A 13476-nucleotide genomic window follows, 5' to 3' on the forward strand; every position below is an offset into this window, starting at 1 on the left:
GAGCAAGCGCTGTATAGTGTAAGTGATGCAGAGTCCTGTTAGGTCATTTTTATCTTCGTACTAACCTGCATACTGATGCTGTGCTCCCCCAAACCAACAGTAAAATGCTTTAAGAGGAATGGTCTTTGAGTCCTCTCCATTATGTGCATGAGCTCAAGTCCTCTCAATGCATTTTATTGCTGGTTTGTCACAGCACAATGTCCTATTGCAAGCATGAAGATAAAAAAAAATGACATCAGATTGTCACTTACACTATACACTTAGGAAGAGATCACATAGTTATTTTCCGGTTCTTCTGACAGATTCCATGCATCAGTTATGCACAGTTGTCATTAGTTTGAGCCATTTCACTCAGATTTATTATTTTAGATGGAAAATAAAGCACTGCATGCAAAACGGAAATGGCTCAGTTACCAAATGTGCACATCTGATGCACAGGATCTTTATTTTACAGAGTCTGTTTTCTCCATTTGTCTGTTCTTCTGATGGATAAGAAGTATGGAAAAACAGTGGATGTGAACTCACACTTACTCTACTGGGTGATGTGGATAGTCATGTATGATGCCATTCAACATCTCACCCTAAGCCCTGCCTCCTATTCCCCTTCAACTCATTGCAACTTCCTTCCATCTTAAACCAGTCACTTCCTTCTTTAAAAAAAACAACCTACTCACCAGCAATTACACTGCAATTATTAGTCAGACTTTAAAAGCAAGCAGTTTCTAATTCCCTAAGCCTTCAGGTTTCCAGCACAGATAAGAAAAAAATAGCAAAACTAGTTAAACTAAAATGGTCAAAAGGCATCTTTATAGTTCAGCATACCAGTGCAAAATGCACATTCGGCAATCCAGCACCTTTATTACTTGGACGCTTCACTGTCTGATTGCGGGCTTCACTCACCCAAACCCAACCTATGATGCTGCGAGTTCGGGGCAATTTAACCTACAGTTAAGGCAACATAGCCCATTAATAAGGATGTATAATCTGACTAACAGTGAATCCAGGTTTACAGATCATGCAGAATGGCAGCAACTGGTTATTTTAAAAGGGAGTCTGTCACCACATTTGGACATTATAGACCGCTTACATAGCGTTCTGGCATAACTTTAGATTAATCAAATGGTACCCTTGTTGCATTCTTCTGCAGTTCACCTGTGGCAAAAACAGGCTTTTATTCATATGTAAGAGCCCTGGGGCAGCGTTAACTTCTTTGGAGCCCGGGCAGATCATCCTCTTGTTAATATCCCCGCCCCATCCTCTGCCCACCCTTCTCTTCCCTTGCATCATCCTCCTCTCCCAGCAAAATCCCACGCCTGCACTCTGCCTCACTTGGCCAGGGCATGCACACTGCAATGCCCACTGTGGGCACGGCATCACTGTAGCTACTGCGCATGCTCCGGCCAACGGCGTGAACCCAGCTGCAAGGAGGCGGATCAGAGTCGCGCAGGAGAAGGAGGGCATTGCAGTGCGCATGCTCCGGCCAAGCAAGGCAGAGCGCAGGTGTGGTATTTTGCTGGGAGAGGAGGAGGACGCAAAAGAGAAGGGCAGACAGAGGATGGAGCGGAGATATTACCAAAAAAAAAAGAGGATGAGTAGCCTGGGCCCCAATGAAGTTAACGCCGCCCCTGGGCTCTTGCGAGCCTTCATTTACATATTAATAAAAAAAAATAAAAAAAAATATTTTTACCGCATAAGAATGCAACAAGGGTACCATTTGATTCATCTAAAAGGTATGCCAGAATGCTATGTAAGCGGTCTATAATGTCCAAGTGTGGCGACAGACTCCCTTTAATAACTGTATTGTAACCTTTTTACTAAGCACAAGAAGTGAAAACGTAATGTTGTAAAAATACATGAACTCACTCTAACCCGAGTGTTTGCTTCATTTGCAGCTCCCAACATGTCAGAAAAGCGCTGTTCACATAGATGCAGTAAAACAACCAGATAGAGACCAGAGCTTATAAATTCATATTCAGCCTAAGGAAGAACAGTCAAGTGCAAGAGTTAGTGGCATAATGTGCAAAGTGTCTACTGTAAGGTGATAGAGCTCTGAAAACCCCATCCTCTTGCCTTGTAAATTTCCATGGATGGGTTCAGAATCTGCACTACAAGTCAGCTACATCACAGTATGCCCTAAGGCCCTGTTCACAATGGAGACACTCCTGGTATGCCAGCAGAGCCTTAGGCTCCATTCACACATCCGCAAATGGGTCCGCATCAGTTCTGCAATTTTGCGGAACGGGTGCGGACCCATTCATTTTCTATGCGGATGGAATGGATGCGGACAGCACACCGTGTGCTGTCTGCATCCGCATTTGCGGAGCGCGGGCCCGATCTTCGGGTCCGCAGCTCCGCAAAAGATAGAACATGTCCTATTCTTGTTCGCAGCTGCGGACAAGAATAGGCATTTCTATAAAGGTGCCGGGCGGGTGTGTTGCGGATCTGCAACACACCACGGACGTGTGAATGGAGCCTAAAGGCCAGCAGGCTGCAAAGTCCAGGGTACAACTTAAATGGTTTGTCCGGGTTCAGAGCTGAACCCTGACATTACCACCAATTCAGCATGAACGAGTGGAGCATTTCATGCTCCAATGCTCTCCCTTGCCCTGGGGTGAATCGCATAGGGAAAGGGATTTTTCCTTACCTCCGATGACTTACCAAATCTCAGCATTAGTATGCTTGGCGGAGGCTTCGATAGTGCTGCCCTAGCCTGGCTAGGGCAGCACTATAGAACGCTCATTAGTGCCCGTGATGCCACCAGAAGCCTCCCCCAAGCAGAGCGAGTATGTAAACAAAACAGCCTTTGCCTGGTGTGATGCAGTGCAAGAGAAGCATCAGAGCACGAAATGCTGAATAAATGGGTTATTAGCTCTGAACCCAGACAACCCCTTAAATATTACCAATCTTACCACATTAATGCTGTGGAGCCTTTAACAAGTGACATTTGTACTCACCCTCTCATTGGCATGGGCCCGGTAAAGTTCATGTATGTCAAAATCCTCCAAATTGAGATCCAACTTCTCTTTACACAACTCACATGTAGTTATTGTTTCTAGACTAGAACCTGCAATGAAGAGATGTCCCACAACTTAATTTGAGACTTATGGCTTTCTATGTATTCCTACAACCAATCTATCCATCTACAAAATGCATCACCCCATCAAGTTTTATCTCCTCCCCCCCCCCCCCCCCCCCCCCAAATCTGATGCAATGTGCAGCACCTGTCAAGGTGTAGGAGATAGACCACAAATCCCAAAAATCTTATAGCAAAGGTGGCAGTCTCACTTATGTTGGGGAGTACATCCCAAGTCTACATGCCTGCAACCCAAATCAAATGTCAGAAGTAACTGCAGGAAACGCTTAGCATCTGGTATTTGGAAAACAAAGCCATTTTATAAAAAGACAGAGGGAACGTCCTAGTCCCACATTATAAAGTGTTGAAATGTTGCTAGGATATATACAGTGGATATAAAAAGTCTACACAACCCTGTTAAAATGTCAGGTTTCTGTGATGTAAAAAAAATAAGACAAAGATAAATCATTTCAGAACTTTCCACCTTTAATGTGACCTATAAACTGTACAACTCAATTGAAAAACAAACTGAAATCTTTTAGGTAGAGGGAAGAAAAATATAAAAATAAAATATGGTTGCATAAATGTGCACACCCTTAAACTAATACTTTGTTGAAGCACCTTTTGATTTTATCACAGCACTCGGACTCCTACCCAAAAAGACTATCAGCATGGCACATTTTGACTTGTCAAGATTTGCCCACTCTTTGCAAACCTGTCAGATTGTGAGGGCATCTCCTGTGCACAGCCCTCTTCATATCAGCCCACAGATTTTCAATTGGATTCAGGTCTGGGCTCTGGCTGGGCCATTCCAAAACTTTAATCTTCTGGTGAAGCCATTCCTTTGTTGATTTGGATGTATGCTTTGGGTCGTTGTTATGCTGAAAGATGAAGTTCCTCTTCATGTTCAGCTTTCTAGCAGAAGCCTGAAGGTTTTGTGCCAATATTGACTGGTATTTGGAACTGTTCATTATTCCCTCTAGCTTAACTAAGGCCCCAGTTCCAGCTGAAGAAAGACAGCCCCTTGGCATGATGCTGCCACCACCAAGCTTCACTGTGGGTATGGGGTTCTTTTGGTGATATGTTTGGCGCAAAAACATGGCACATCTTTTGGAATTATGGCCAAAAAGTTAAACCTTGCTTTCTTCAGACCATAACACCTTTTCCCACATGCTTTTGGGAGACTTCAGATGTGTTTTTGCAAAATGTAGCCTGGCTTGGATGTTTTTCTTCGTAAGAAAAGGCTTTCGTCTTGCCACTCTACCCCATAGCCCAGACATATGAAGAATACGGGAGATTGTTGTCACATGTACCACACAGCCAGTACTTGCCAGATATTTCTGCAGCTCCTTTAATGTTTCTGTAGGCCTCTTGGTCGCCTCCCAGACCAGTTTTATTCTGGTCTTTTCATCAATTGGAGGGACGTCCAGTTCTTGGTAATGTCACTGTTGTGCCATATTTTCTCCACTTGATGATGACGACTGTCTTCACTGTGTTCCATGGTAGATCTAATGCCTTGGAAACTCTGTTGCTCCCTTCTTCTGACTGATACCTTTTAACAATGAGATCCCTCTGATGCTTTGGAAGCTCTCTCTGTGGACCATGGCTTTTGCTGTGGGATGCGACTAAGAAAATTTCAGGAAAGACCAACTAGAGCAGCTGAACTTTATTTGGGGTCAATCCAGGGCTTGACAAATTTCCTTGGAATCTAGGAGCCAGCTAAAAAAGTTAGGAGCCAGGCGGAGACGCGTCAAAATCTATATTGCGATATAATTTTAAGCATGTATATCGCAATATATTGTTTTCTATATTTGGGGGGGGGGGGGGGGGGGTGTTTAAACTTTTTTTTTCTTCTTAAGGGCTAGAACCCTTGTCATATTCACCCTAATAGAGCTCTATTAGGGTGAATAGGACTTTACACTCTCCCTGCTGCCCTGTGCACACAGCAGGGAGCTGACCATGGCAGCCAGCCTCCCTCTCATCAGCCCCTCCAGCCTCCCTCTCATCAGCCCCTCCAGCCTCCCTCTCATCAGCCCCTCCAGCCTCCCTCTCATCAGCCCCTCCAGCCTCCCTCTCATCAGCCCCTCCAGCCTCCCTCTCATCAGCCCCTCCAGCCTCCCTCTCATCAGCCCCTCCAGCCTCCCTCTCATCAGCCCCTCCAGCCTCCCTCTCATCAGCCCCTCCAGCCTCCCTCTCATCAGCCCCTCCAGCCTCCCTCTCATCAGCCCCTCCAGCCTCCCTCTCATCCCCCCCCCCCCCTCCCTCTTATCTGATCAGCCCCCCCCCTCCCTCTTATCAGCCCCCTCTGGTAACAAACCCACCCCGCCTCCCTCCCCAGTATTAATCATTGGTGGCAGTGGCCACAGGGTCCCCCTCCTCCTCCTCCCCCCATCATTGGTGGCAGTGGGCAGTTCCGATCGGAGTCCCAGCAGTGTAATGCTGGGGCTCCGATCGGTTACCATGGCAGCCAGGACGCTACTGAAGTCCTGGCTGCGATGGTATGTTAGTAAGCAGCATTATACTCACGTGCGCCGTGATCGCCGGGAGCTCCTTCTTCTCATAGGTCTATGCTGTGCATTGCTAATGCTATAAGCATTAGCAATGAGCCGCACAGACAGAAGGAGCGACCGGCGGCCACGGCGCACGCGAGTATAATGCTGCTTACTAACATACCATCGCAGCCAGGACTTCAATAGCGTGACTCCTGGCTGCCATGGTAACCGATCAGAGCCCCAGTATTACACTGCTGGGACTCCGATCGGAACTGCCCACTGATGCAGAGAGTCGAGACTGAAGAACCTGGCACCCGACCTCTGACAGGACGCTGTAATCCGTGCGAATAACCCCTCAACTGAGGGGTTAATCACGCGGATCACAGCGTGCAGTCATAGGGGCCGGGATATGGCCGGCACATTCATTGGTGGCGCAGTGGCTACAGTCCCTCCCCTCCTCCTCCTACTCTGCTCTTAGTGGCCAGCGGCAGCCGCGCACAGTGGGGAGGGAGGGACTCCTCTCCTTCTCCACTGTGCCGGCTCAGGAAACCATGGTGCGCGCCGAGAGCGCATCTTTGAAAACGGGCTGACAAATACCCAAGCGCCAGGACCAAATTCCTGGTTGCCATGGCGACCTGGCGCCCGGGATTTGTCGAGCCCTGGGTTAATCAGAGGCACTTTAAATGATGGCAGGTGTATGCTGACTCCTATTTAACATGATTTTGAATGCAATTGCTTAATTCTGAACACAGCTACAGCCCCAGTTATAAGAGGGTGTGTACACTTATGCAACCACATTAATTTTTTGTTTTCTTCCCTCCACCAAAAAGATCAGTTTTTCAATCGAGGTGTACAGTTTATAGGTCACATTAAAGGTGGAAAAAGTTCTGAAAGGACTTATCTTAGTCTCATTTTTTTACATCACAGACACCAGACATTTAAACAGGGGTGGGTAGACATATCCACTGTCTATAGCTAGATCTCTATATGGATAAAATCACTGTCTGGCTTCTGGGACCCTTGAAGCTTTCCAGAAGGAAGAGGCCAGAAGCCTGATCTAGTGCCACATCTCTACGATTTCTCCTACACAGCAGCTCCCAGCTACATGGATTTGTCACCTGCCCAATTCACTTGAAACAACGTTCTTGTATCATTCCAAACCTTTTCTTTAGGCCATCCCAAAAACCCACCTGGACACTGCATGCAGCACTGCCAAGCCTTGATACACTATATGCTACAGCCCAAATAACTACTAACCTATGAGGGCAGAGGCTGCCAGTTATTGCAGGGATTTAAAACAATGTAAACCAATCCACAATTGGCAGGATGTTCTGATAAACTGATATACGAGACGACTCACCAGAATCGATTTTAGCGTGAAGCCATTTCTTCATACAGTCCTGGTGAACATACTGCAGACTTCCAGAACATTTACACGGTTCGATAAAAGGATTGGTTGGAGTGGTTGCCCCAGTCTGGCAGATTCTACACAAGTCACCATCCTCCTCTTCAGAGTCCTCCAGAAGAAGGCTAAAAATACAGGAGCATGTAAGACATCTCATTGCTCATCACAGATTACTACTTGGGTTTCTTTTGCACTAGTGTCATCCGGTGGAGAACAGCCTGCCGGATGTTACCTCAATGCCTGCTATTCCAACTAGCTATAATACTGTCTAGCAGAGATCTGGTTGCTGCCCAGCAAATATGCCAGGAATTGGGCAAAAAATAAAATAAAAAATTGCACGCAGCTTTTTTTTGTCCGGCCGAACCCCTGCATACTTACCAGGGAGCAGCTGAATCTCTGCCAGATCCCATTATAGTCCATGGTGATCCAATTGTACATTTTAGTATCTGGCAATGCCAGACACCGTGAGCTCCAGGAACCTGATCCTCAGCTGCATCAGGCTACCGGATTCCGAACGCAACTGAATTGGGCCTTAAGGAATTGTGTGACCATATTTTTTCCAAAGGGTACAGCCTTTTCTAAACAAAACCCACAATCTCACTTTTATTATGAGGCTTTCTGGGTCCCAGCTGCTCTTTCCTTCACCTCAACATACAGTGGCCATATCATTGACCAAGGAGTGGTCAGGAACCCTGAAGGGGAATCTAAGGTATCACTTTACAATTCTGACCCTTTATTAAAATTATCACACTACAGTGCTAGTCTCTGCAGCACCAAGATGCCCATCTACCCCCTGTGACCACTGAAGCTAGTGACTGGCAGCAACGAGGACATGGGTTAGTCTTGGACATCAGTGCAGCCCCAGAAACAAAGACCGATGTGGAGGCCTAAAGTGGTAACTGATCCCTGCCTTCACTTATTTTTTTTGCAGGGGGGGGGGGGGGGGGGGGGGGGAGGCTCTGAAAACTCAAAGAAACCCTAAACGTTACTGTCACCAAGAAATGACTATCAGAACATCGAGTTATACTAGAAGTCCAGAGTGACCGAGCAACTCGTGTGGAGAGGGGAGGGGGAAAAAAAATAAAAAATAAAACAGTGCTCGCTATACATGCTCTTAGTGTTGTGCCAGCCAAGCTTAGATTCAACTGGCAGCAAAACCATGACTGCTCGTCCATATTACCTTTCTATGCCATTCCCTCAGGCACAGTCTGGCAAGGTTACACATTAAAGAAGGCTCTCAGGTTTCCTAAGTTACCTCAATCTGAGAGCAGCACATGATGGATGGGGAGACACTGCGCGCAAATATACAATCATCTAAGATCAGTATTCATGTAAAACACTATTTAATTGCTGGCAGAAAGCCTTCAAATCCTGCTTTCCTCACCCATGCAGGAACAGCTTTTACTATACAAATCTGCACGCAGAAGTGCCGTCAAGTCCTGCAGCATTTACAAACTTTTTTTTGGGAGCTGATTGAGACAAGCGCACCAAAAAACTGTACTGACCGTAAAGACTGTTTTCATGCTTCTGGAGGAGAACTAGTGTGTATACTTCTTCCTAGGAAGCTTTGCCTGCAAGACTCCCTACATGGAAAACGAATAATTTTCCAAAAGCCATCAGATTTGATTTTTTTTATGCAAAAACACTGAATCAAATCCTACAGCTTTTGGAAGCTATTCATTTTCCTTGGAGATCCAGTTGGTGTAGGGAGTTGTACAGGCAAAAGCTTCCTAGGAGAAAGTATACACACTAGCCCTCCTCCAGAAGCATAAAAGCAGTCTTTTCGGTCAGTACAGTTATTAGGTGCGCTTGTCTCAATCAGCTCCATAAAAAATAAAAAGGTCTGTAAATGCTGCAGGACTTTACAGCACTTCTGCATACAGATTTGTATAGGAATCAGCACTTGCCGACGGCAGATCCTGCTGTCTAATTACCATCTGTCATCGGCAAACCACTATACAGCATGGGGACGCTGCATGTAATATCGGGAATCTCCTCCACTAGCTAGTAAGCTATTGGTTCACTCCTGACAATTGCTTGCTGATCAGCCTGTCTAATATAGGCTTTAGAATGACCTATAGGAAGCTACCCTGTAGGTCAATGTCAATCCCGTTAAATACCCTTCACACGACTAGGGACATCACTAGTTTACAGGTATCAAGTCCTATAAAAACAATATATCCTCAACCTGAGCACATCTCCCGCTAGTTGATGCGGCCCTCAGATAAGGGGGCCAAATAAGACCTGATGCATTAATGCATCTGCTTTTTATCATAGTTTGGATAATGTAGACGAATCCACACACAGACATTCTTATTGTAATACTTGCCTCTCTTGAATTTTCTTAAGCTTCTCTGGATCCCTTGAATTCGCAGACTTTTCAGTCTCTTGACCATCACTTGTCCTACCTGAGGGAACAATGTCTACGGTTATCATGACATTGTCTGATAAGGAGCTCCCAAGTGCGGCTGGCACAGAGAAATGTAAAAAGGAGTTAGGAAGCATGCCTGATATTCCTGAATTTCTCCTACTGAAAAGGGATTCTGCTAGAGACGCAGCCTGGGCAGAGCCATTAAGAGAGTCCGAAGACAGGGGTGAAGAGCTGCCAGCTCTTGGGACAGGGTGAACTTCATCTAATGAAGAATCTTCTTGAGATGCCCTCCTGAGAAGACTTTGCATCCTGCTAGAATCTGAGGTAGATGATGCTCTGAATGGTTCTTCTCTTCCTTCCCGTCTTCTCCTGGAAAACAGGGGTGTGCACCTATTCCTTAAAGATGAAGGCAGCCATGAACCAGAAGTCCTGGTCTCAGAATCTTCAGACCTGTAGCTTTCAGCATCAGAATCAGAACTCTGGTTTGGAGACACTGATGACAAGCCCCATCGCCGCCGCCTAAGAAATGCAAATCCCTGAGATTGCTCTGAAGGCCTAGTTTCTGGTGTGTGTGTATTGGCAGGTGTTATGGCGACTGGCTGAGAAGCGGTCTGTAAACTTGAGTGTGCTTCTTCTGCTTCGGTAGACCTTCCGCTTAGGGAATCTTGACTTGATCGCCTAGAGAAGAAGGTGGAAGACATACTAGAAGCAAGGCGAGAAAGCAAGTGCCTTGTTGTACGTCTGCCTTCAGTATCCGTATTCTGCTCGCTTGCAGACCTTGGTGGGGCAGGGGATACTCTCCCTGATGCAGTTCTTGCTGTTCCTTCATTTCTACTAGATGTATGGCGAAAGTCCAGTGAACTTTGTGGGGAGCGTATGTCTCTAGACATAGTTGATCTTGAACTTCTGCTGGAATCTCTGAGCAATGAGGAACTCTGAGAAGGCAACTGGTGGTTGATAGACGTGTTAAGCCGAACTGTGCTTTGAGAGTTCTCTTTTGGTCTTGCGCCTTGTGCATATGAAGAAACTCTATCCTGAAGATCTACATGAAAAAAAAACAAATAAAAATTTATGGGTGAAGATTTTCTTCTATAGATTCTGCTGAACATTTGTCCAATGTAATTAACTGAAGAAATTATGCAGTCAGCTGGACCCAACAGATCAGAAAAGGAAAATCACTGAAGGCTTGAAATCTGTGGAGAAAACACATGGCTTTTCCATGAAAGAGCAAGCTGAGGATTTTCTGGTACATTTGTATGGGGCTTGTATTTTATAACACATGTGTATGGACATAGAGGTATTCCAATCTTGCAGATTAGGGCATATCGCTAGGATATTTTGGAAACTACAGGATAAGGTGGCAGGTTTGTTGGTACATATGATTTCTTATTGCTCTATATTACACTTTGAGGTAAGGTGTAAAAAAAAAATTATATATATCTTGGCAGAGTTTGTTTTCTACAATGTTGATCTGACAGGTTAGATCATGTGGTATTTTTAGAGAGCAGGTTGTTACGGATGCGAGGTATTTTTTGGTTGTTTCAGTTTTACATAAAGCATTTTAGATTTTTTTTAGTATCTCCATATTTTGAAAGACTATTTTTTGCCTGATTGTTTTATGTAGGGGCTAATTTTGCACTTCGTGATGTAAGGTGACAAAAAAAAAAGTTTTAGCACAGTTTATTTAATTTTTTCTATGGCGTTTAAGTGAGGGGGTGGATCAGGTGACTGCCGGGTCCAGGCCGCTGATCGGGTGGGCGCAGCTCCTGCACAATCAGCCTGCCGTACATTTAGGTCACTGGTCCTCAAGTCACGTCCAGCTGTAACGTACATGTACGGCAAGGGTCCTTAAGGGGTTAAAGAACTCCCACAAAAAAATAAAAATTCTGACCCATTAGAAAATTACATGATGTAAACTGTAGTGAAGGTAATCTTACCGGAGACTATATGGAAGTTATCACTTCCCTTTTGATCCTCAGCTGTGTCATGTGAACAGCACTATTTCCAAGTGACACAGGACAGGAAGGCAGTTATTTCTCTATTCACTCCTATGAGACAGACATGGAGGCTCCCAAAGGTATACAGAGAAACTGTCTTCCTGTCCACACAAGATGCTGTTATTTGGAGAGTCAGAGTGCCGGTCAGATGACAGCTGAGGATCAGAAGGGAGGTTATAACTCACATAGTCACTAGTAAGAAAATTACCTTAACTACAGTTTATATCATGTACCTTTCTATTCTAATGCTAGGTTTGTCAGGCAGAATACCAGGGATGAAAGTTCCTGTGAACGCTCTTTCCCGACAATCTGCCCCCCAAAAGGTGCAGCCGATCACCTAATGAGTGATCAGCATGCTTGTTCAACGGGTGAAACTCATTCGTGCAGGCAAGTATAAATTGTTGTTTCTGGGCAGCAGATTGTGCCGTCTAAACAGTGATCTGTGGCCTAGCAACAACGCACCTGTATGAGGATGGGCGATGGCAGTAACGATTGCTTGTTTTCATTTAGTGGAAATGATCGCTGCATGTAAATGCACTAGAGTTGTTTCAGGTTTAGAGTTAAATACTTTTGTCTGGTATCAACCTAGATTTGCCATTTTTCGATACTAGGCGTCGCTAATGTGCAGTCTAGTATCAGAGAACATGAAGTGCGCTGCTCTCAGCGCGCTCCGTGTTCTCCTCAGCAGCACAGGGGAGAAGGAAGCAGTCTCTCCCTCCCCTTGTGCTGCTGCCTCCAATGAGGAGAGGAGGGGCAGGCGCACTGCACCACCAATGAAAGTAAACGTTTAATACAAATCTAGGAGGCGACATAAGTTGGGTGTGAAGTGGCCTGTTAAAACAGATAAGAGATTCAATTGCTCTTTGTACTTCAGGCATTTATTTTGTAAAAGTTCATATACTATATATCTGACAATGCTTGATCCAATGAATATGAAAAACAATAAAAATTGTCAATATAAAAAAAAATAAAAAAGGATAAGAGAAGTACACCAAGGGCTATTCTTTTGAAGTATTGATAATGTAACCAATTTTGGAGGTCAGACCCATTCCATCGCTCGGGTGGGCTTTAGTTGAGTAGGGAGGGATGGTCTTTTGTTTATAAACCGTATTGGTGGGAAATTTGGTTTGTACAAAGTATACTGTGTAATAATATTACTTGATCTTATGTATGTCTTTTAATATGCTTGATGTTACATATGGTCTTCATGGAATTAATTCTATGACCGATCATGTAATGCTTTGGTAATACTTTTATTGACTGCTGTATATTGTACAGACTATTTTCTTTCTCTGTAAAAAAAACTGCACGGTTAACCATTTTTATTTTAGTCACCTTGTCCCTCCAAAAAAAAAATAAAAAATATTGGATTCCATAAAATGCGGAATGCACACGGCTTTTTTCCACGTGGTATCGAGTATGGCAATACTTTATGCTATCGAAACAGAATCAAAATGTTGGTATTGAAACAACCTTAAAATGCACCGCTTCACTCAATGAAGGAGCAGCCAGGAAAGCATGCCATCTTTTGAAAATCGGCCACTACTCTGACCATCGAAATCCGCCATAACAGGTCAGAACAAACATTTGTAGGAGTGCTTTTTGAAAACTATCATAAATCAGAATATATTATATAAGCTGTTATCAAGAACCCCCCCCCCCCCCCCTTGTTTAGGGTCCATTCACACGTCCGTAGTGTATTGCGGATCCGCAATACACCCGGCCGGCGCCTATTCTTGTCCGCAATTGTGGACAAGAATAGGACATGTTCTATTTTTTTCCAGAGCCACGGACCGGTATATCAGGGGCATGCTCTGGAAACGCAGACAGCACCATAGAGAATGAATGGGTCCACACCCGTTCCATAATTTGTGGAACGTATGCAGACCCATTCTGCGGACATGTGAATGAACCCTTAGGGTCCATTCACATGTCCACATCCATTCTGCAATTTTGCGGAATGAATGCAGACCCATTCATTTTCAATGGGGCCGGAATGTGCTGTCCGCATCCGCATTTGCGGATCCGCAAAAAACTAGAACATGTCCTATTCTTGTCCGCAATTGCAGACAATATTAGCAATTTTCTATTATAGTGTCAGCGAAGTGCAGTCTGCAAATTGCGGAACGCACATTGCC

At 44.9% G+C, this 13476-nt stretch overlaps 1 protein-coding gene across 4 annotated transcripts in view; it reads right to left on the bottom strand.

The window, feature by feature from the left end:
- Positions 1 to 13476, bottom strand: part of MARCHF7 (membrane associated ring-CH-type finger 7) — a 43769-nt gene that overhangs the window by 2142 nt on the left and 28151 nt on the right. For 2 of the 4 annotated variants that reach the window (XM_040440311.1, XM_040440312.1), the window contains exons 6-9: positions 9300 to 10383; positions 6926 to 7095; positions 2955 to 3064; positions 1864 to 1977 (exon numbers count right to left, since the gene is read on the bottom strand). In XM_040440311.1, the coding sequence (XP_040296245.1) occupies positions 1864 to 1977; positions 2955 to 3064; positions 6926 to 7095; positions 9300 to 10383 (1478 nt within the window). The remainder of the gene's footprint in view (positions 1 to 1863; positions 1978 to 2954; positions 3065 to 6925; positions 7096 to 9299; positions 10384 to 13476) is intronic. The other 2 variants (XM_040440314.1, XM_040440313.1) reach the window with 2 other exon arrangements.

Source organism: Bufo bufo, chromosome 7 (genome assembly GCF_905171765.1).
Source record: "Bufo bufo chromosome 7, aBufBuf1.1, whole genome shotgun sequence".
NCBI classification, from domain to species: Eukaryota; Metazoa; Chordata; class Amphibia; order Anura; family Bufonidae; genus Bufo; species Bufo bufo.